Below are 24,006 nucleotides of genomic sequence, written 5' to 3'. Positions count from 1 at the left end.
TGAAAACTGTAAAGAAATGTAAGAATATTTTCTTACTGTTCATCAATTGATTAAATATTTAACTTCTAAAAAACTTTCATTAACCCTTAGGCGACCCTGGACGTACCCGTACGTCCAGGGCCACCGCCATGTGTTAAGAGTGGGGCCGCGCTCTAAACCGCTGCGGTCCCAGGTGCCGCTCGTAGCCCCGGACCACGGCTATTAGCGGGCACGGTCTGATCGCCGTGCCCGCTAATACAGCTAATGCAGCTGTTTCCTGATGTCTAGTGGGGAGGATCGTGCTGCAGCAGCCGGAAGCAATCGATGTGCCTATCTCATCGATCTATCTTGCATATCTATGCAGCATAGATCTGTATGAGAGATCAGTACACTTATACTAGAAGTCCCCCATGAAGGCTTCTAGTATAAGTGTAAAAGTAAAAATAAAAGTGTTGTTTTTATTAAAAAGCCCCCTCCTCTAATAAAAGTTTGAATCACCCCCCTTTTCCCATGTTATAAATAAAAATAAATAAATAAACATGTTTGGTATCGCCGCGTTCGTAATCGCCCAAATTATAAATTAATCACATTCCTGATCTCGCACGGTAAATTGCGTAAGCACAAAAAAATCCCAAAGTGCTAAATGGCGCATTTTTGGTTGCATCAAATCCAGAAAAATTGTAATAAAAAGCGATCAAAAAGTTGCATAAGCGCAATCAAGGTACCAGTAGAAAGAACACATCATGGCGCAAACAATGACACCTCACACAGCCCCATAGACCAAAGGATAAAAGCGCTATAAGCCTGGGAATAGTGCGATTTTTTCTGGTTTCGCAGTGTACTTTATGAAACAAATTCAGCCTGTCATTGCAAAGTACAATTAGTGGCGCAAAAAATAAGGTGAGTTTCTCGGTGAAAAAATGCAAGTGCTATGGCCTTTTAAGCACAAGGAGGGAAAAATGAAAACGCAAAAATTTAAGTTGGCCTGGTCCTCTAAAGGTTAAACTTTCTAACTATAGAACTTTCTTGTCCCTATTTCAGAGAATATGACTGATAACACACAAACTTTTTTTCCCACTAATGGTTAGTGATTAGGTGAAGCCATTTATTGTCAAATTATTGTGTTTTCTCTTTTTAAATCATAATGACAACCAAAAACATCCACATAACTTTGATCAAAAGTTTACATACCCCCCCCCCCCCCTCTAACATCAATGACAGCTTGAAGTCTTTTGTGGTAGTTGTGGATGAGGCTCTTTATTTTCTTAGATGGTAAAGCTGACCATTCTTCTTGGGAATAAGCCTCCAGTTCCTGTAAATTCATGACTGTCCTGCATGAACTGCGAGCTTGAGATTTCCCCAGAATGGCTCAATGATATTGAGGTCAGGAGACCAAAATGGCCACTCAAGAACCTTCACTTTGTTCTGCTGTAACCAATGACAGGTCGTCCTTGTGTTTTGGAATGTCCAAGTACGTCCCCTCTACAGCTTCTGGGATGATGAGAGTATATTTCCCTCCAATATTTGCTGATAACGTGCTGCATTCATCTTTCCTTATGGGGACTCCACCATGCAGCCCATTTTTTTTTCAAGTGCCTCCTTATTGTTTATCTTGAAACACCGCTAGTTTTCAGACAGTCCTGTATTTCAGCTGATGTTATTTGTCGGTTTTACTTTGCCACCCGAACAATTTTCCTGGCAGTTGTAGCTGACATTTTTGTTGGACTACCTGACTGTGGTTTAGTTTGTACAGAGCCCCAGATTTTCCATTTATTAATCACAGTTTGATCACTGCTGACTGACATCGATTCCTTGAATATCTTTCTGTACCCCTTTCCTGTTTTATATCAGTGGCTGGATAAAAGATGCAAGAGTCTGTCTTGATTCCAGTAACTCACTCAGCTTTTATACATATACAGATAACAAGGAAACATGTTACAGATGAGGATGTTACCTTTAGTAACCATTCAAACACATTGGTGTCAACTTCTGTGCTTGTTATCAGGCCAAAATCACCAGAGTAATTAAACTTTCGATCAGGGTTTTTTGTTGTCATTAGGATTTAAAAAGAGAAAACACAGTGGTCTGACAATAAATGGCTTCACCCAACTACTTGTTTTTGTATCTTTTCTCTAAAAAAAAGGACAAGAAAGCAAAAAATTCTGCCGGGGTATGTAAACTTTTGAGCACAACTCTGAATTAATTATGATGCTCATTTGTCCTTTTGCTGTGCTGGTGATATCATCGCAAGTGTTTTATTGTTTGAATATGAATGGACTAAGGTAATGTTAAATTATAGGATATTGTTGTAATACTAATTTATGAGATGTTTACTTAGATTTTTATTACGCAGCATTTTATGCTGGCTATTTTATATTGTTCTCTTACAGCTGCTGCCTAGGACTACAGTAGGGCAAGCTGCCCAGGAACATCAGTGGTCCTATACTTATTACTTTATATCATATATGATCTTTTTTTTTCCCTAGGAAAAATAAATAACTGAATCTCTTGCCATAAAAAAAGAAAAAAAAATACAATAACAAAAATGCCCAGATGTGGTTACAGTGCAATAAAAATGAAGCGTTTGCCTTGAGTGCAGCTGACATTTATCAGCCTATTTGTGGGTGCGTTTCCTTTCTCTGTGTAATACAAAACATAATTTGTCACTTTGTAAATACATTCCAGCCTAAATCCCTGCCAGCATCTGTTAGTGTTTGAAGGATTAATGCATTGCACAGTTCATGTCTACACTTTCCAGACTGCGCTTAGGCTCATGATTATGGATTTTAGTCTACTGGGATGTGGGTGTCTTTTCTGTAGGGATAAATATTTTTAGAGCTGGTTAATGAAAGAGTTAATGGATTTATAAATTATTCCAGGGGTGGAAACCTTTTTTCTGCCAAGGGCTATTTATAACATCATTCGCAAGCAATACAAAATTATCAACCTAAAATTAACCTGCTATATTTGGTCAAACATTTCATTAACTGCTGGATAGTAAATCCTATTTCCATTTGCACATTTTTGCCCCTTTAGGTCCCTGGAGTGTTCCATGTTATAGTAATAAAGCTCACTAGCACAGGGTCAATGACTGACCTGCTGTTGTTACAGACCTCACTGACACACATTCTCAGTGCTTTGCAGATAGGGTCAGGCTCACATTTTAGCTATACTTGTGCTCTGGTTCCAGCATCTTTCCTCAACCAACCAGCACCATGTGGTGATGTCTTTGTGCTGCTCAGCCTGTGCACAGTCAAAGAGCAAAGACCGTTCAGAAAACTTTCCTGCATTATTACAGTACGTAGTGGGTGATGTCACAACCACTAGGGGTCAAGCAGGGAGAACTCCAGGGATTGGTGATAAATATCAGATTGCGTGAGAGTCCAGCCTATGGACTCTGTGGTCTTTAGGGTGAGGACTTGAGTATTTGCTTTGATTGGAGCTGCAAGTCACAAGAGTGTGTGTGTCACCCCTGCATTCATTGTCTATTGAGCTTCTTAATATGGCGAGAACACCACAAACCATAGGTGAGGATGAGGGATATGTGTTATAATTCAGAATACCCTTTTAGGCTATGTTCATACTACGTATATTTGAGGCTGTATGTTTGAGGCTTTATAGCAACCAAAACCAGGAGTGGATTGAAAACACAGAAAGGCTCTGTTCACATAATGTTGTAATTGAGTGGATGGCCGTCATTTAATGGCAAATATGTGCTATTATCTTAAAACAACGGCTGTTGTATTGAAATAATGGCAGTTATTTACTGTTATATGGCGGCCATCCACTCAATTTCAACATTGTGTGAACAGAGCCTTTCTGTGCTTTCAATCCACTCCAGGTTTTGGTTGCTATGAGGACCTGACATGAGGACCAAATACAGCCTCAAAAATACATAGCGTGAACCCAGCCGTAAAGCGAATCTGTACCCACAATCTGCCCCCCCCCCCAAACCGCTTTTACCTTCGGATAGTGGCTTTTAATCCATGATCTGTCCTGGTGTCCGTTCGGCAGGTGATGCAGTTATTGTCCTGAAAAACAACTTTTAAACTTGTAGCCCTGTGTCAAACTGGTGTGGCCTTCAGTGTCTGTTCTCCTATTTCTCACTTGTTTGAACACTGCGCAGGTGCCTTAACGATCCAGTCCATGTGCCGTGCTCACACAGGTGATGAGTAGTAGAAAATCTGCCTGGAGCATTCCTAATGATGAAGAGGGTGGGGAGGAGGGACAGAGAGGTTGTGCCAGCCTAAAGCACAGACACTCTAGGCCATGCCAGTTTGACTGACTACATGCAAGCATTCACCATAATAAAGAATGAGAAACATAAAGAGAGTGATATCAGCAGGTATGTGATGAACAGAGCATGTAAGTACTTATCAATTTCAGAGTCCATAATATCTAAGAATAGGTCCGGTCACCTGATCTAATCCTGTTATGAGATCAAGTCACATGATCAGGTGCTTGAACACATAAAAAATAAAATGACCATTTCAGCCGACCATTACCCCATGTGCATGGCCAGCTTAAGTTTAGCTTTTCAGACTACTTTACACTATCTAGTACTGTACTTGTAACTAGACCCCTTTTACTTTTGTACAGTTTTGATAACCTTCTGTCAAAGCATCAGTCCCCATTCCTTTAGAAGTGACAAGTTTTACAGCATAGATACCAAATACAAGTATGCTATATAAGTTTTTTTTAGCGTCTTATCTTTTAGTATATGCCCTACACCATGGAAGTCAAACTTGCGGCCCCTCAGCTGTTGCAAAACTACAATTCTAATTATGCCTGGACCGCCAAAGCTTAAAGTGTCACTGTTGTTATAATATACTTTTAATAGGTCATAGAGACATATCAAAAGTTTTGATCGGTCCAGGTCTAGGTTTTCAGACTCGTACCAATCATGAGCATAAAGAGGACCATTTGGGCTCCATAGACGTACATTAGGAGAATGACTCATCACATGACTCAGAGCCAGGAGAGGACTGTGCTTAGCTTGTTCTGATGATCAGTATGGGTCTGTACACTCAGAGCCAGACTGATCAACATTTTTTATATGTCTTTGGCATGTCGAGTTTTTTTTTTTTTAAACGACATGTGTTTGCACATGTATTTTTACCCAGCACTGCGGTACCTTTATATGCAAATTTTTGGGGGGATATGATGAAGAGGTAATCCCAGAAATGCGTTATCCTGTATGCACCATTTGCACAATACATTGCTATTTAAAATTATTACGTTGCATCTGAAGAACCTTGCTAAGGCAGCGCCATATGGTCAGTACTAGGGATGGTCCGAACCCGCCGAGGTTCGGGTTCGGATGAACCTGAACGCTCGGCATCGGATTCCCGCTGTCTGCCCGCTACGTGCAGCGGGTGGATACAGCGGGAGGACCGACTGGAAAACTGGAATACAGCCTACGGCTATGGCTGTATCCCAGTTTTCCAGACGGTCCTCCCGCTGGACCCGCCCGCTGCACGGTGCGGGCAGACAGCGGGAATCATTACCGAGGGTTCGGGATCGTACGAACCCGAACCAAACTCGGTTCGTACCATCCCTAGTCAGTACCTACGGCTAGAAGATTGAGTGTATCCAAATATCTGGGTAGATATGCATAAAGCCCAAGGTGAGAGGCCATACCCTGTTCTAACGGTATAACGCGAGACGCTGTTCTCAGTGCTTTTGATTTTTTTTGTCTCCTTTAATACTTTACAGCAGTACAGTAACCCAGACCCCCCGTCCTTTGTGGATTTATACTAAAACCCAGGGATAGCAAAGTTGTGGCCAGTTAAATCAATTCAATGCAGAATTACTGAGGCTTTCTAACGCACAAGCATTGATTCTCCTGGATAACGTCTATTATATGGTATTGCACAATGGCATCATATGACAACTAGAGATGAGTGAACCTTGAGCATGCTCGAGTCCATCCGAACCCGAACTTTCGGTATTTGATTAGTGGTGGCTGCTGAAGTTGGATAAAGCCCTAAGGCTATGTGGAAAACATGGATAAAGTCATTGGCTGTATGTATGTTTTCCAGACAACCTTAGAGCTTTATCCAAGTTCAGCAGGCCCAGCTATTCAAATACCGAACGTTCAGGTTCGGATTGACTCGAACCCGAACCCAAACACGGTTCGCTCATCTCTAATGACAACACATAGAGAACCTATGGCTTCCGAATAGTACTAAGTGTACCATTGTACGGACGCAATCTACACAGCCTATTTTGGTTTTATATATGTTCATACAGTAAATCACATTTTAACCCATTCTACTTTCTTTCGTTCTAGTCAAATTGGTTTATTGTTTAAGTGATGTTATAAATATTTTTGCCTAAGGAGCCCACTATTCAGATGCATGCATATGTCTTCTCAGGCCGGGGTTATTAATTAAATAAGCGGGTGTCCGCCATCTTGTGTGCTCCAAAGCACCTTTTAAAGGCGCATTTTACTTACCTGCACTAGGAAAAATGCCAATTCGTTTTATTAAGAGGCATCATCTGCGTAGAAATCGAAGGTTGTCAAATGTAATGGTGTGTGCTGAAGTACTCTTTGTCATATAAATTTACCTGTAGTCATGTATTATTTATTTTTTTCTATTTTATATGCCATTATAATAAGTATTATGGCAGGGAAAGCTTTTACGCACCAACTCATTGTAGCTCTGCTCATTTCTTGCAATCTTTCAGGCAAATGTATCCATGCTTTATCCGGGTTTACCATAAATCATGTTTTACATTAGAAAGAAAAAATTGTAGTGAAAATTGCTGTAACCAGGCTGCCGAGTCATAACAGCATGATCCTGTATTAGCACTAGATGCAAGAAGTGAAGTCATACTTCAACACTTTTGTCTACCACTCTTTCGCTATGGGATGTTTAGGGGAAAGAGCTTTACCTGCCGAGGTTTAGAATTATTTTACATATTGTGATGGGCAATGGTTGTTTGTTCATAATTTAAAAGACAGATTTAGTGAATAAATGGATTAAAATGATAAAAGTAGGGAGCAATATATATCATTTATATAGCTAGGTAGACAGTAGTAGGTTGTTAGATAAAAAAAAATGCATAGATACCTACAGTAGATATTAAAGAGATTTGAGAGAAAGAGATAGGACATATATAGTTAAATATGAAGAAGAAACACATTGGGCAAAGCAGCTGAATAAACTAGTGCATCCTATGGAGAGGAGCATAATCTGCCATGGACTTCTGTAACCCTGAATATGTCCTCATTCCTCTCTTTCTTATTTTCAGCTAGCTTTTTTAATGCTGGCTTTATGTATGTGCGACCTCTATGACTGGGCAGGGAACTTCAGCCACCTGTAGTTTATTGCCTCGCTGAACCTTTTTAACCCAAGGGTATGTACACACTGAGCAAAATCGGCGGAATTACGTAGTGGACCTCTCCGTCTGCCTCAGTGTCAAACACTCTATATGGGAGGGCTTGCGCACCTCCGCTCTCTGTGGCTCTGACATGTCAATAAGTGGAGAGCAGAGGCGTGTGAGCCCTCCCGTAGACACGCTGTTTGACACTGAGACAGGCGGGATTCCATAGCGGAGAGCTCCGCCACGGAATTCTGCCGATTTTGCTCAGTGTGAACTGGCCCCAACTGCTTAATTTAAGAGTACCAGCAGTGTGATATTCAGAGCAGCACTAGAAAAGATGTTATATATGAGATGGATAATGGATACCTGATATGGAGATGACTAGAAAAGGCCTATGTAGGGTAAACTAAACCAACTTTTGGTAGCTTATGGATGTGCCTACTCTAGGCGTGATAAGAAGTGAAGGTTCGTTCCTGTGTTTCCAGCTGAGATTTCATATGTGCATCCCATAATGTGGATCTCATAAGCTGTTTAGCAGGAAATGGTTAATCCATTCTTCTGCTCTGTGATGGATTGTGTTACTTGACAGAGTGAAGGATCCTTGGCTCTGTATGTTTTTAATTCATAGCCTTTAATAAACTTGTTAGACACCTATGCACTATGTTCAGCCGCTCTGCAGTGCTACAATGCTACCTCTGGCAGTGAACACTCGTCCCTCATTCACTTGAGTGATTTACACCCACTGTGGGCATTTTATATTAAGCACGCGGACTCGGATATATTCCACAACACATTAAGTGTAATCTGATATCTTCATCCAAGTTTACGTTATTTATCATTTACTTTTTTTTGCATTGCAGCACAAAGCTAAGATAGAAGTCATGTGCCTGGATCTTGCCTCCCTCCGCAGTGTGCAAAGCTTTGCTGAAGCCTTTAGAAGCAAAAATCTGTAAGTACATCTGACGTCAATGACAGTTTTTTTTTTTTACAAAAGACAAGCAAGTATAAGGCCTATTTAGTGATTGTGGTGCTAGTATAATAAACACCAATAGCATGTAAAAAGCAATGACAATATCATACTGTACTTACTACTATAACATGGAAATACTGATCTGGTCTTCTGGACAAAATATAACAACCTATAAGTGGGGTCCAGTACTGTTTCAGTTCCAGAAAACAGTGATCAAGAGACAGAATGTAGTTTGTGTGAAGTGTATGGTCTGTGGAGTGAAGCATCATCACTGCACTTGCTCAGTCACATCTAAGTGCAACAAGTGAAAGGTCAGTGACATAGAACTTCTGTTGTCTCACACATGTGAGATGAATGTTTGAGGTAATGCTGTTCACTCATCTCTAATTTTCCTAGACTCCTGATTGACTCGTCCGCCTAGTTGCAAAGTTTTTATGGTAGAGATGGATTTATTATTGTATAGATGAGCTGCATTTCCATTGAGGAGTCTTGGAATTCTTAGTGACGACTGAGAAACTAAATAGCAACTTGGACAGCTAGTGGACAAACCTCAATCTATATTCCTACAAATGTTTCCTTTCCGAAGTTCTGTTGCTTTATAGGGGAAAAAAAGTATGTTTTCTTATTCCTCTGTGTCCAACACCATTCTCACATCTTGGAATGAGAGTTTTTATTTTCTTGGCTTCCTGCATCGCATACCCCTCGCCTCTACTTGGGAGCTTTCACCTGACAATCCATCTGTCAATAAACACTACATTGTCTTTTGTTTCTGCTTTAATTCCTGCTGTTCTATGTTGGAGAGCAGCCAGACCACACACACACTGTAAGTTCTCCAGACGTCTTCGAATGGGGAGAAAATGGGGACAAATAGTACTTTGTATTACACAATACCATTATATGCAAAGTATGTGACATTTAACAGTTTACTGTGTGCTTGAAAAGGAAGTGTAGACAGAGATAAATATGAGAGAGAAGACATGAGAAATGAGAGAGTCAAGAAAGATAGATGCAGTATAAAAGATCAGCAAGAGAAATAGCTACAGGTGTGGGATACAGATTCCCTACTCAAAGGAGTATCCCAATTCATTTTAATATATCGCTGCCCTGGCAGAGAACATAACAAGTGGGCTATTCTTACCTTTCTATGCTCCCCCGGTGTCGTCCTATGTCATCTTTGGTTCCCCGGCTGAACGTTCCTGCCTCCACTTCTGAGACAGACTCATCTTGACAGTGACAGCCAGTCACTGGCTGTGGTGCGGCTATCGCATATTAGTCAGTGATTGGTTAAGCAGGCTTTCACTTCCTACAGTATGTAAACATAGGTATCATTGTATTCAGACTGATCTAAAGAATAAAGATATGTCTGTTTTTAAATTGCATTATGTATTCACGAAACCCCCCAAAATGCATTTTTTCCTAATTTCACCCAGCCCAGAACAGTGCCGAGAGCAAGAAGAGGACCTGCAACTATGACTGATCAGTTGCCATGATCACATCAAGGCAAGCCGATTACCGCAACGGCTTGGCCCTGATCTCGGCAGTTAACTCTATAGGTGCTGCGATTTGTACAATCGCAGCACCTATAGTGCTACAAGAAGGGAGAATCCCTTCGTTCCCTATCAGGGCTGTGCAATCTTCCCCAGAGTCTCCTGGTGTCTCAGCTCCGGTGGTTGATCAGGCTCAGCCTAAGGCTGAGTCTGATCAGCTTTGCCTATTACAGGCATATCGCATTGCAGTACTGATCAGCACTGCAATGCACTATGCCTGTAATCTGGCAATTGCACAGTGAAGTCCCCATGGTAGGACAATGAAATAAAGTGTAAAAAAATATGTGTATGTATGAAATAAAGTGTAAAAAAAAAAGCTAATTTTGTCACTTTTTTCATCTTTCACTTTTTTTTTTGCATATTAGCCAAAATTTACCACCAACCCTAAAGTACAATATAGTATGTTGCAAAAAAAATCTCACAGAATCTCGGAATCGGAAAGAAAAGTTATAGCATCACATAGCTGCAACTGCATAAAGTGAGAATGAATTTTAAAAATGGGCTCTGGTCAAATGTGACTCGCTTTATTTCGTAATAACTTTGTAATGTTTTAATTTATTCTTCTAATTCTGAGATTGGCCCACATTTCCTAAAACTGTGCAAACTTAGACTAGACTACTTTAAATGTGCCAGATTTATCAGGCTGTTTGATAAATCTGTTGCACTTAGACTGTTTAGTTTTTTGGTGAAAAGTTTACACCACCACTTGGCTTGAAGTTGGCCAGAATTTACAGTAAATTCAGGTGCATTTTTGGGGGCAAGATAGGCCACGCCCAAATTTTGCATAAACCCCATCCCTTTTTTGTATCAGGTGGAAAAGTGTCTGAAATTTTTAGAAAAGCTTTTAAAATGCACAAAACCCCATAAGAAACCCCATAAATCACATCCTAAAAAATTCACACCAGGATTTAACATGACTCTGTCACCCCCCTTTCTATATGAGGACTTCTCTAAACAGCTGTAAAGACTAAATTCTGCAGTTTTAATACCTTACTTTATAATAGATTTCTTGGGGCTTAGTCCAGTAAAAAATGCTTTTTATCGTTGGTGGATTGTGCCATCTGGGCGGGACTTCACGGCAGGGGCACCACTTGACCCTGTAGGGGTCTACACTTGATCTGTAGGCCACACCCCCTCTGTGATGTCATCACCTACTAGGCTCTGCCCCTCAGTGGCCATTGGAATGGGTCAGCCTAGAGGTCTAGCGCCTGCCCTCTGTAGGTCAGTCCATTCCAATCTCCACTGATGGGGCAGGCCTAGATGACAATAATGTCACAGAGGGCGGGGCCAACTGGCGCTGCGGCTGTGAAGCCCCGCTCAGGTGGCACAATCCACCAATGCTAAAAATATTTTTTTACTGTGCTATGTGCACTAATTTAAAATTCCCCCGGTTTTTACGTCACTGGATTTATCGAAAGGTGTGGGGATATATGTCCACCTGCAACGCTGTGCTCCCTCACTGTCCATATGGCGCACAAGGCACAAACTTGGCAAGAAAAGCACTCAGTTTTTGTGTACATGGGATCCTTGAGCAAAAATATTGATAAATGTGCCCCTAAGCCTACACATTCTGGGCCTGTAGGAACGGCTTATATCTGCTAAAACCACCCATGGGGGGTAAGTGGAGTGCATGATCCAAAATGGAGACAGCAAATGGCCCACATTTTTCTAAAGCAGTTTTGGAATTTTAAAATACCAATATTAAGCATATTTCTTAGTGTCTGCAGTGTGCTGCTATACGCTTTTATGTTTGCATCTGTATTTCAGCCATGACAGCGTGCACCTACAAAGTTATAATAGTTCTATCGGATGCCAACTTTTTAGTATTTCTAAATAGACAATGAAAGAGTCACATAGTCTACCAGTAATGATAACTCAACCATAGAGCTTGTAAGGTGGATGTGTTACCCTACGTATTTGTGTTTTCCCACAGCCTAGTAGACATAATTATACACATTGTTATCCATGTAAACCTTATTTATATTTTAGCTATGTTGCATTTTCACTTCCCAAACCTGCATAATCCCAGCCGCATTCAGACCACTTATTTTCTTTCGGTTTTTTTTTCCATTTTCTTTTTCCCTGAGCACTACATAGGCGAGTCGTCATGTGTACAGAAGCATGCAGCAGTTAGGGGACTTTGTGAACTCCATTACAGCGCTGTATTTCTCTAGGGAATCAGAAGAACGGGCTGTCATTGGGAAAAAGTAACGTACTAATACATGTAATGCTTTTGTCAAAATGATTTGACCATGGTCTTTAAAAGCAGTCATCTGTAACCCTTGGGCAATTTCATATTTTTCTAATCATTTCACCATCGGTTTACAAGCTTGGTGTGCGGCAATAAATCAGACCCAGCCTTACCCATAATTAGCTGGCAGGTTTTTCGACATGTAATTGTGTTGTTTACATGTGCATCTAAATTTTTTCGTTCTGTATAACAGGTACTTGGAGCCACAATTATCAGGATAGATTTATTGTCAACAAATGACTGGGAAATGGTATATTCCCCTAGATCAGAAGGAATATATTTGGAAATTGATAGATTTTTTTGTGGCCGATGGATTGTAAAATAATACTGATAATAATAATAATAATATATATATATATATATATATATAATGTATTTTTTTTATATATTTTTAATGCAAATTGTTAGGCTAAAATTAGCTGATTCAGCTTTTGGATGCTGCTGTACAATCTTAAAAAATAATAAAATAGTGCTACCAGATAGCAAATTCTTAATGCCATAAATTGCAGCATACAGTTATGTCTCAGGCAGATATATAAGTGAATACAGGTGTGATCTGTTCTTGCTACAAGACGGCATACAAGTGCCTCTCTCACTGCCGTATAACAAAGGCTCTCAGAGGCCACCTTTGGGTAGTGTACCTTTTAGTGGGAAATTGTTGACTTCTTAACAGGCCTCAAAGAAACTTTGCCTGGTTGACAGACCAGGGGCAGACGCAGACTGCAAAGGGCCCCTGTGCAAAAAAATTTGTTTGGGCCCCCATAACCTATTATTTTCTCCACCTTTCTGCCTTAAAGTCGCACACATACGTACCCAGGTATCCGGTATGTGTCCTGGTTTCTCGGCAGGGGGCCCTACAGAACAGATGCTAGGGCCCACTAACTGTACTGCCGTCTGTGCAGGCCTTAGGGTGGGACTGGGGTTCCTGTGGCCCACCAATAGAACTGATCATGGGTAGCACCCAAATAAAGAACAAGAAGTGACATGCTGACCTGGTCCTATCTTGGACTGATGTATCTATGACCACAAGTCCCGGAATAACAATTACTACAACTCTCAGAATGCCTTACACTTATGAAGCTCTCAGAGAATGCTGGGAGTTGTAGTTTCCAAAGGGGAAAGTTATAGTGTTTGCAGCTGTTGTATTTGGAGGGTCCTGGATGCATTGTACACTGGATGCTGTGTGGGGATGAGAGTATATAGCTCAGAGTGTGGAAGTGACCCCAGAACAGCACTAATAGGGAATAGAAAAAAGGGCCCTTAATCTCTGTTGGGGCACAGGTGGGATACATGTACTGTATTTGGCTGCACAGGTGGGATACATGTATTGTATGTGGCTTCACAGGTGGGATACATGTACTGTATGTGGCTGTTTAGGGGGAGATAAAAGAGAAATACAACCATGCTGCAGGGGGGAGGGGGGAGGGGGGAGGGGGGCACAGATATTGGCAAAAAAGGCATAAACCTATAATCAAACACAAGCATCAGGGGATGGTGGGGTGGCTCTGTGCTTTCTCTTACACAGTCCACCCACTATCTTACAACTTCCAGCAGCCTGACAGACAGACTGACAGTAATCACTCACTGTCAGAGCTGCTGCTGCTCCTCCTCTTCATAGTCCTAGCCCTGGCAGCCATAACCCTGTAGGATCCCTCCAACCCCTGTCATCATATGCTCTCTCCTCCCCTCCTCACATAAGGTATGCTGGACAGTGGAGTACAGGAGGGGGAGGGGCTGTCATGGGGAAGCAGCAGCGTGCAGGAGGAGAGATGGAGAGAGAAGAACCAGCCCCAGCTGGACACAGCATCCATTGACTAAGTGGGCCCCACAGGAGCAGGGCGCCTGCACTTCCTGGTTGCTGATACCGCCTGGAGCGCCCCCTACAGACTTGTGCCATGCTAAGCTGACACTTTAGAGTCTGAGCCTGGTGGTCCCCTCTATTGGCCTGGGCCCCTGTGCAGCTGAACAAGCTGCACAAGTGATATGTCCACCTCTGTGAGAGGGAGTACACCATTCAGAGCAGACGTGGATTTCTGTGGCTATCGTGCGGCAGACGCAGGTCCTGCTGGATTTAATAAGAAGTGTGTACCTCTTAGTAAATCCGCTGACCTGAATGGGGGCAGGGCTTTATTTAAGAACAGCATATAAATATGCCAGTTTTGATAAATATTCCCCTAAGAGGAAATGTGCTATAGGATGACAAGAGGAACCTGTATGTCCCCATGTCTTATCTTATCTCATTTTGTATCCAGAGGTGGCTCTACAGGGTACTACAGCCTTCTTTCAATTGTACAGTTTTCCCTTAAAGTGAGGTGGGAGTTGCTGAAGGAGAAAGAGGCAAAGACATTTTGCCAGTGCTGCTTGTAGTGAATGTTCTACTGATTGACCCAGTGTGGGATTCACTGCTGGATTGCTGTTGCTTTTTTTTTTTCCTCTTTTTACCTGCCCACAATAATTTGCGTCACAGGATGCACTTTGGACGTAATGTAGTCCAATGTCCTGGATAGAATCTCAGATATCCTATTTAAGATAAACTACAAAGGACTTAACTGTAGGGCATAGACTAGCTGCGTGCCCTTACTCAGTTTGCACATCGTCTTCCCAAATAGGTGGGTGCCCTGATCCTGAACCACATTGGGAACATAGCCTCATGTGGGAGACGAAAATATATGTGCATCTAATAGACCGTATTGCTTGTATTAATGAACTTGGGTTTTAATACTCCTTAAAGGGAACCATTCACCCCGTGGCCCCCGGCAGAAACTGACATACAGTGACATAAAGGTCAATATACTTACCACATCGCTCCCGGTCCCGTCCCGGATCCCGTTGTTGACACGGAGAAATCGCTGATTCTTCTTCTCCCGCCCATTATGGTAATGAGCTGAGATGAGTCCAACGTCCATAGGAAACGACGGACGAGTCCAACTTATTCATGAGGTCCTCTTCTCGTCGCCGCCCATCCACGCCTCCTGGAACTTGATTGACATCTTCAGTCTTCAGTCTTCTGCCGAATTCCCGCGCAGGCGCCGCTGTGATGGTCTCGTCACCTCTTCTGCGCCTGCGCGGTAAACAGGATACGGTGTTCGAGCAAATCGGCGCACGCGCAGTAAACAGTGAAGCTGCGGAGCGGCTTCAATTGTGAACTGCGCATGCGCCGAAAACGACTGTCACGGCACCTGCGCGGGATCCGGCGAGAAGAAAGAAGACGAGGAGGAAGAGGACCTGGCGTCAATCAAGTGTCGGAGGCGGGGAGAAGGCTGGACTTCGGACCCGGCGGCGCTCATTACCATAATGGGCGCGAGAAGAAGAATCGTCGATTTCTCCGTGTCAACAACGGGCTTCGGGACGGGAACGGGAGCGATGTGGTAAGTATATTGACCTTTATGTCACTGTATGTCAGTTTCTGCCGGGGGCCACGGGGTGAATGGTTCCCTTTAAGGGTGCGGCAACACGTACAGGATCTGCAGCAGATTTTATGCTGTGTTGAGTTGGTTAGATGCACTGATATCTGCACATTCGAATCTGCTGCGGATCCTGTACGTGTGAACGCACCCTTAATGTGGAATCAAGAGTGGGTTACTGAAAAGGTTGTCTGGATAACCAGATGGTTATAAAAAATTAAAAAAAAGTATACAGTGGTACCTTGGTTTAAGAGTAACTTGGTTTAAGAGCGTTTTGGTTTAAGAGCTCACAGTTTTTCAAAACTGTGACTTGGTTTAAGAGCATTGTTTTAGTTTAAGAGCTCCCTGTACTGGGTGGGAGGCGGAGTGGGGGAGGGGCATGGTCTGCATAGCGGGGTCTACAGCACTGTACTCTTAACCAGGATGTCTCCCTCACCTTCCAAATCATAGCATATCCACTTCAGGCTGGGGCTTACATCAGGGGACAGGACTGTGGAGGTAATCTCTTCATTGCTGTAATCTCTTTCTCCCCCGACAGAGAGTGCTGCATGTATGTGCCCACATCTGCCCTGCTCATTCCTTCATGCTCCCTGCAGTCTGTCAGTCCTGATTGGTTCATGCTGAACACACACCCCTTCCTTATTGCTGTCATGTGACTACACAGACCTCTGACAGCAGCCCTGCTTCTCTATTTTAGCCTGTTGTACTACACTCCTGCATTATGGGGATCTGCAGTTCCATCCTGTATCTACAAACTGCTGCTGTTCTTTCAGGTTTATACACTTACCAGGGCCGTTTCTAGGACCGGGCGGGGCGAGCCACCGCACGGGGCGCCGACAGCTAGGGGGCGCCCTGTGGCACCCAACAGCGCCCGGCCCCACACTCACTAAATCAACAGCGACCCCTGCCAGGCCCCCCTCCCGCTGAGATTATGTCGGCACTAGCCAGCACCGACCCACTGTCCTCCCTCTACACCAGGGATTCTTAACCAGCGGTACGCACAGGGGGTACGCACAGGGGGTATGCACCGCAGGTTGATGGGGTAGGCAGAGGGCATCAGGGAGAGGGAGAGGAAGAGGAAGGAAGGGTCAGGGCTGAGCAGCTCCTGTCACATGGAACTGACAGTGCAGTGTGTGATTAAGGAAACGGCTGTGTATAACAGCGCTGCAGCTGCCGAACACACTGCTAACTTTCTTCCAAACCTGTGCACTGTGCTCAATGTAAATCAGTCCACTGTGTGGGCAGATTCGGCTTATCTGTCGCACAGGCCGTGCTTCCTCATCTGTGTGGTGACCTGTGACCTCTGCGCGGCCTGTGTGCGTCCTCCGTCCTTCCCCCCCCCCCCCGTGTAGCATCCTCTCCATGCCTATCTGTGCCCCTGCTGGTAAGCCTGTCTATGTCCTCTCTCTCTCCTGACTATCTATCTATCTATCTCCTATCTATTTATTTATCTATCTATCTATCTATCTCCTATCTATCTATCTATCTATCTATCTCCTATCTATCTATCTATCTATCTCCTATCTATCTATCTATCTATCTATCTATCTATCTATCTATCTATCTCCTATCTATCTATCTATCTATCTATCTATCTCCTATCTATCTATCTATCTATCTATCTATCTATCTATCTATCTATCTATCTACTGTATCTATCTATCTATCTATCTATCTATCTATCTATCTATCTCCTATCTATCTATCTATCTATCTATCTATCTATCTATCTATCTATCTCCTATCTATCTATCTATCTATCTCCTATCTATCTATCTATCTATCTATCTATCTATCTATCTATCTCCTATCTATCTATCTATCTATCTATCTATCTATCTATCTCCTATCTATCTATCTATCTATCTATCTATCTATCTATCTCCTATCTATCTATCTATCTATCTATCTCCTATCTATCTATCTATCTATCTATCTATCTATCTATCTCCTATCTATCTATCTATCTATCTATCTATCTATCTATCTATATATCTATCTCTCTATCTTCTATCTATCTATCTATCTATCTATCTATCTATCTATCTATCTCCTATCTATCTCTCTATCTCTCTAATAAATTCAAGAAATTGCGGCACTTCCATAAAGTGAAAAAAATCTTAGTGTTTATTCAAAAAAATACATCAGCCAGTGCTATGTTTCTGTCTCATCCAGAGACCTTTCTCAAGCATGACAAAATCAGTGACTCATACCCTTTATAAATGGTGAATAACACAACTCATTAGCTAGTGATTAAGGTGAAGCAATCAAAAACAGGTGTACACATGTAAGGTTCTAAAATAGAACAAAATAGTGCATCAAAATATACATATGAATTAGTAAGTGTATATTGTCATAGTGCATACACAGTACAAAGTGTATATACAATAAAATAAATAGAATGATAGGCGGAGTCGGCTGCTGCACACCACTGCTTTATGTCAAGAATAGCTGTAGTGAAAAATCAGAGTGTGAATACCCACATATACTGCAACAAAGAATGTTGTCACTCCAGGTCGGGTAGGAAAAAACTCTGTACGTCCGTAGTTAGTTGTGAGGAGAAATCGGTCCATAGAAATGTCAAAAGCTTTTTATAAATGTGTGTTTAATTTATTTTACATGTTATTCAGAATAAAAAATCATTATTTTTGGGGTGTGGAACCAATTGTCTGCATTTCAATGATTTCTTATGGGAAAATTTTCTTTGGTTTAAGAGTGGATATGGATTACAAACGCAGTCCCGGAACGAATTATACTCGTAATCCAAGGCACCACTGTATTTGCATAGGTATTTAAGTACCGAAAAACTTAAAAGGAGAACAGACAAAAGAAGAAGCACTACTCTGTGTATTGTATCGGGTGTTGAAAGTCATCTTCATTCAAATGCAATATTTGTTAAAGCACAGGATTGACTTGGTTTCTGGGTTAAGTAACAAGCAGAACACAAGGAATGCAGCCCTAAAAGGGGATTACTGATTTTTTTGGATTATTAAATACTTAATAATTATTACATTTATACAGGTTGGATAAATAATCTGTAAATGTTGGCATTTATAATATATATCGTTTTTGTATATACCTGTGTGCTGCATATTGTCAATGTGAACTATGTGACACAATCTGTATAAAACATGGCTTCACATACCATTTTCCCTGTGTGAGGAATCCTTCTTAGATTATAGTTGCAGTGAAGCATTGCTTTCATAATAATCATTCAGATCGAAACCTAGGGACGAGATTTTGACCTTCGCGGTCACTTTATAGTATTCCTGTTTAATTGCACAGAGCTCTATTCCTTACAATAGCTATAGGGCAAATTATTAGTGTGACCAGTAGTCAGTACGTCACTTGCCTTAGAACGTCCTTGGTGTTTTATAGACCTAGTTAACAACATAATAAAAGCAACGCAGGCTTTAGAGCATGCATTATAAAGAAAAGCTGAGACGTGTACTGTATGGAAACGAAAATTCTCTGATAAGTCTCCATGAAAAAAAAACCTGAAGACATCTCAACATTGAATTTAGAATTCAGTCCTTGTCCCCACGGGCATTATGGGTCAGGTTGAAGTTCCAGTTCTTGAAATAATTCAGGTGAGATTTCTGATAGGGTTGTGATAGGGTCACTTTAGGATAACATGAGCAGATAGTGTTTGAAGAATTATGTCTTGGCTTGTTTGCTCTAGCTGGGGACTTGCCTTCACTGCGCAGGTAGTGAACCTTTCAGTTCCTTCTGTTTTTTTTATTATAAACATAGCATGGAAGTCAAGGCAGGAGAGAGGGGGAGATTGAAGACAGCAGCTGCTCGAGGGAACGAGGGGATACATTTCTGGTGCTCCCATTTAATTCCTGTAGAATTTTATCTAGAATGGCTTCAGGGTCAGTTGACAAGTGACCAGGAGCTGCTCACATCTCTCAAGTCACCTTGTCATGACAATCATGCTAAATCACTCGCTGTATCACTCTTAGCACAATGATCCATGTATCTGTCTCTATCTCAGGGCTTTAACACCATTGCAGGTGCTGCTGAGGGGATGTGAAACTTTTAGAATAAGTCTGCTACAGAATTTGCCTCAAATCTGCCCTAAATCCACTACAAAATATGCATATGTTACATATGTGCTACAATATGACTGCAGTTTTTATCCCCATTACATTGAAAGGGCTAAAGTCCACAGTGTAACAGATATTGACAGATTTTCTCACAGCAAATGAGATTGATAATCGGCAGACTTTATCTGTGCAACTCGACAAGAAAAATTCTCGGCTTTTCCAGCCTGCATGGACTTAGGGCCCTATTCCACGTTCGGTTGAATAGCAGTTAACGACTAACGACTGAACGAGAAATCGTTGATCGTTTAATAAGACCTGGACCTATTTTTATCATTGCTGGTTCGCAAATCGTTGGCATTGAATAAGAAGTCGTTCGGTCGTTTGCAGAAGTGAGGAACGCAATAGCGACCGCAAGAACTATCATAAGTAACGATTATCTTCCCATGTAAATGGGTAAACGATTTCAGGTCTTTCATAATAGTGGTCTTTTGGTTCGTTTATCGTTAACGATTATGCGAACGATAATTGTCCCGTGGAATAGGGCCCTTACACTTGTAATGAAAGAGATTCTGACATGTTGGGTCATAGATAACAGAGCACTTTTTAATAGAAGTGAATGAAAAGGGATGTTTCTAATTATAGTGCTATACTATTGTTCAAATAACTTAATAATAACCTAGTCATCTCTAGTAGGTACCATTTAAATGCATCTGAAATTAATTACCTTTTCAAAAATTCTGATTTGAATGTCTCTTATAGTTGTTTGCCTTGTATAGTATTATCTGTCTGTAGTAACAGATCACAGAGAGAACCTGCGTAGTCTGATTGTCATACTTCCCACCATCCATTCCCTTACATAGATATAGTACTAGTAGTGTGAAGTTGGAAAGTAAAATCAGAAAGGATCAGACTACATAGGTTTGAATGGCCTCATTAATTTTGCGACCTATTAGAACGTAGGTGGACGCTCCAGTAATGTAGAATACAAACATTTTTAAAAATTGGATATTCAGTGGTGGTTTTCTGTCTGTACTTCTTTAAAAAAAAGAGTAAGTAGAAAAGTTGTATGTATTATAAGAAGGAATTAGTTAACATATTGCTCTTGTGCCAGTGACATACTTTTTTGTTTGTTTTATTATGTTTGTGACGTTAGTATAGTTAGTAGAATGATAGCAGTAGTAGTAGCAGCAGCAGCAGCTGTGTTGTGATAAGTATTATTATTATTATTATTATTATTAGGGGATAACATGGAGGCTATTGAGTCACGTAGCTAGCATGTTGACTATTTTTGTTTTACCATTACTGTATTATGAATATGATATTAAATGCACTTCTTTAGGAACTTCATACAATCTATCTCATTTATCTAAATAAGTAAAAACTGGGTGCAGCCCAGTCAGCTACTGCCTTTTCCTAAATTTTTACCCTGAAATGTAACTTTGAATACATATAAAATGTAAAATCTCCCAACCTGTCTCTTCACAGGCCTCTCCATGTTCTCATTTGCAATGCTGCAGTCTTTGGGGTTCCTTGGCAGCTTACAGAAGATCACCTTGAAATGACTTTCCAGGTCAATCACCTTGGCCATTTCTACCTGGTCTCACTTCTGCAAGATATATTACGTCAGTCTGTCCCATCAAGAGTGGTTGTGGTTTCTTCAGAGTCTCACAGGTTGGTCAGCTCAAAATAATAATAATAATAATAATAATAATAATAATAATAATAATAATAATAATAATAATAAGGATGGGACTAACATGAGGTCAACCATTTTTTTCTTCCATGGACTGATTTTATACTATGGTCTTTTTAAACTCCTTTCCAGAGGTGTAAATACTGTATATGGATCACAGAGATATCAGCTGCATCTGCTTAGATTAGTGGTTGAGATGCTGGCACTTCTTTCAGTGGCAGGACAAGATGGGGTGTTACTTTTGACAATACAATGTGCCTATAAAGTTATGACCCTATTACACAGGGCGATGCTGAGGAGCAAACGAGTGCCGACCTGTCAGGTCAGCATTCGCTTGCTCCTCGTTCCCCGCTCACTGCTGGTGCTATTACATGCATCGGCATTGAGCGGGTAAGTGTCGGGGTGGGGCAGCCCGGGTAATCACTAGATCGTCCTTGCAACCCGTAGAAGATAGCGGTGGACTGCCTCTGACGCTCTTATTCCACAGAGTGATGGCAGCATATCGCTGCTATCATTAATGTTTACATTTAATCATGTTGTACATCGTTCATGTCGGCTGATCATTGTCTTCTATTTCACTAAGAGATTATCGGCTGTAACAGTCGGTATCGGTTGAATGCGGCCAATAATGGCTTTTTTAAATAGGGCCTTTAGACAACACCAGTTTTTGGTGCAGCAACTGCTATCATTTATGGCATAGGAATGCTGAATTTAACATTGGATAGGTACTTTATTATAACACACAGAAGTGCAGGATACAGTATAAATTGGTAGTAGGGAATAGTAAGCCAGCCCATCAATCAAGAAATAAAACTGAAGACTGTTACAACTTACTGGATATGTGAAGCAGGAGATGTAGATCACATGTAAAAATCAGATTTTTCTTTTTTGTATGTGTACTATAAGTGCTAGGGAAAACCTACAGTACATTTACAGACTTCTGTAAGACACATTTAACCTTTTATTAAAAATGTTGTTAGGCCTGCTTGGATGAGATTCTGGTAGGCAAGTCACCTTTAACCTAGTATTTGTGTTCCCCAAGAAAAAGGTAAGGATTTGTTTTTAATTCCCATTATTTCTGGTGAAGAAGCCCTGTGGCTTCCATATTTTGGCACTTTAAAGGCCAGATACTTAACCCCTTAGTGACCGCCGATACGGCTTTTTACGGCGCTCACTAAGGGTCTTTATTCTGCTGCCATCAGCTTTTTACGGCCATGGCAGAGAATAAGGCTGCGGGGCCGGGACGGCCCCCACCCCATTCCCCCAGCTACCGGAGGTAGCTGAGGGGTTGGGGCAGTGTGTGGGGTCCGTCCCGCCCCCCCCCCCCTTACCGACGATCGCCGCTATTAACGTTATAGCGGCGGCCGTCGGTAAAGGGGATTACCGGTGCCGCCGCTGCTTTTCATCTCCCCCCGCCGTGAATCCACGGCGGGGGGAGATGAAATAAGTTTCCCCTCAGACCCCAGATCAGCCCCCCCCTAGTAGGGAATCACTAACCCCCCTCCCCCGGCGGCCATCATTTCCAAGATGGCCGCCGCCATCCCTGCGAACAAACGATGTTTGTTCGCAGGGATGGAAAAGTTTAAATGAATGAAAGCCGATGCTCTCCGCCACTAGAGGTAGCGGAGAGCATGGGGCAGTCATCAGGGACCCCCCTGTGGGGTCCCGGTACAAGCGATCAGCGGTATATACTATATACCGCTGATCGCTTGTACCATGTGCCGCTGGCACTTTTTATCCCCTGTCACCATAAATGATTGGTGACAGGGGATAAAAAGTGATGTCCCCCCAAGTCGCCCCCCACCCCCCCTGTCACCCCCGTCCCCCAGTCACCCCCCCCCCTTCCCCATATACTCACCTGATCCTGGAGCTCCTTCCTCCTCGACGTCCTGGCTGGTTATGAAGTGCGCATGCGCTTCACAACCAGCCAACTCTGGAAAATTTAAAGTGACAGAGACCAATTTGGTCTCTGTCACTGAACTATGATTACTGTGATAGAAAATATCACAGTAATCATAGTTATACAGTGAAAATGAATGTGTAAAGTACAAAAAGTGACAAACATACAAAAAAATAAAACACACACTTTTTATTATAGTAATAATTGCAGTTTACTCCCAAATTACCCCTAACCCTACCCCAGATTACCCGTAACCACCGCACGTTGCCCATAACCACCGCACGTTGCCCGTAACCAACGCACGTTGCCCGTAACCACCGCACGTTGCCCGTAACCACCGCACGTTGCCCGTGACCACCGCACATTGCCCGTAACCACCCCAAATTGCCAGTGACCCCCTCCAGATTGCCCGTAACCACCCCAAATTACATTTACCAACCCCAGATTACCTATAGGCACTTCAGTTTAGCAGTAACAATCCCAGATTGTCTGTAACCCTTCCAGGTTGCACATAACCCCCCCAGGTTTCCCATAATCACGCCAGATTACATGTAACCCCCCAGATTGCACGTAACCACCGCACGTTGCCTCTGACCACGCCACGATGCCTCTGACCACGCCACGATGCCTCTGACCACCGCACGTTGCCTCTGACTACGCCACGTTGCCTCTGACCACCCCAAATTGCCAATGACCCCCTCCAGATTGCGGTGCCCATGCCAGATTACAGGTATCCACCCCAGATTTCCTATAAGAACTTCAGTTTATCCGTAACCACCCCACGTTGCCCGTATCCACCCCAGATTGTCTGTAAGCACAGCAGGTTGCCCGTAACCAGCCCACATTGCCTGTAAGCACCGCAAGTCGCCTCTGACCACCTCACG

At 42.3% G+C, this 24,006-nt stretch overlaps 1 protein-coding gene across 3 annotated transcripts in view; it reads left to right on the top strand.

The window, feature by feature from the left end:
* Positions 1–24,006, top strand: part of WWOX (WW domain containing oxidoreductase) — an 819,888-nt gene that overhangs the window by 179,245 nt on the left and 616,637 nt on the right. For all 3 annotated transcript variants that reach the window (XM_069966021.1, XM_069966022.1, XM_069966023.1), the window contains exons 7-8: positions 8,169–8,257; positions 21,015–21,200. In XM_069966021.1, coding sequence (XP_069822122.1) covers positions 8,169–8,257; positions 21,015–21,200 — 275 coding nt within the window. The remainder of the gene's footprint in view (positions 1–8,168; positions 8,258–21,014; positions 21,201–24,006) is intronic.

The sequence above is a fragment of the Dendropsophus ebraccatus genome, chromosome 4 (genome assembly GCF_027789765.1).
Source record: "Dendropsophus ebraccatus isolate aDenEbr1 chromosome 4, aDenEbr1.pat, whole genome shotgun sequence".
Taxonomy (NCBI): Eukaryota; Metazoa; Chordata; class Amphibia; order Anura; family Hylidae; genus Dendropsophus; species Dendropsophus ebraccatus.
This window is presented reverse-complemented; position numbering and strand designations above follow the sequence as displayed.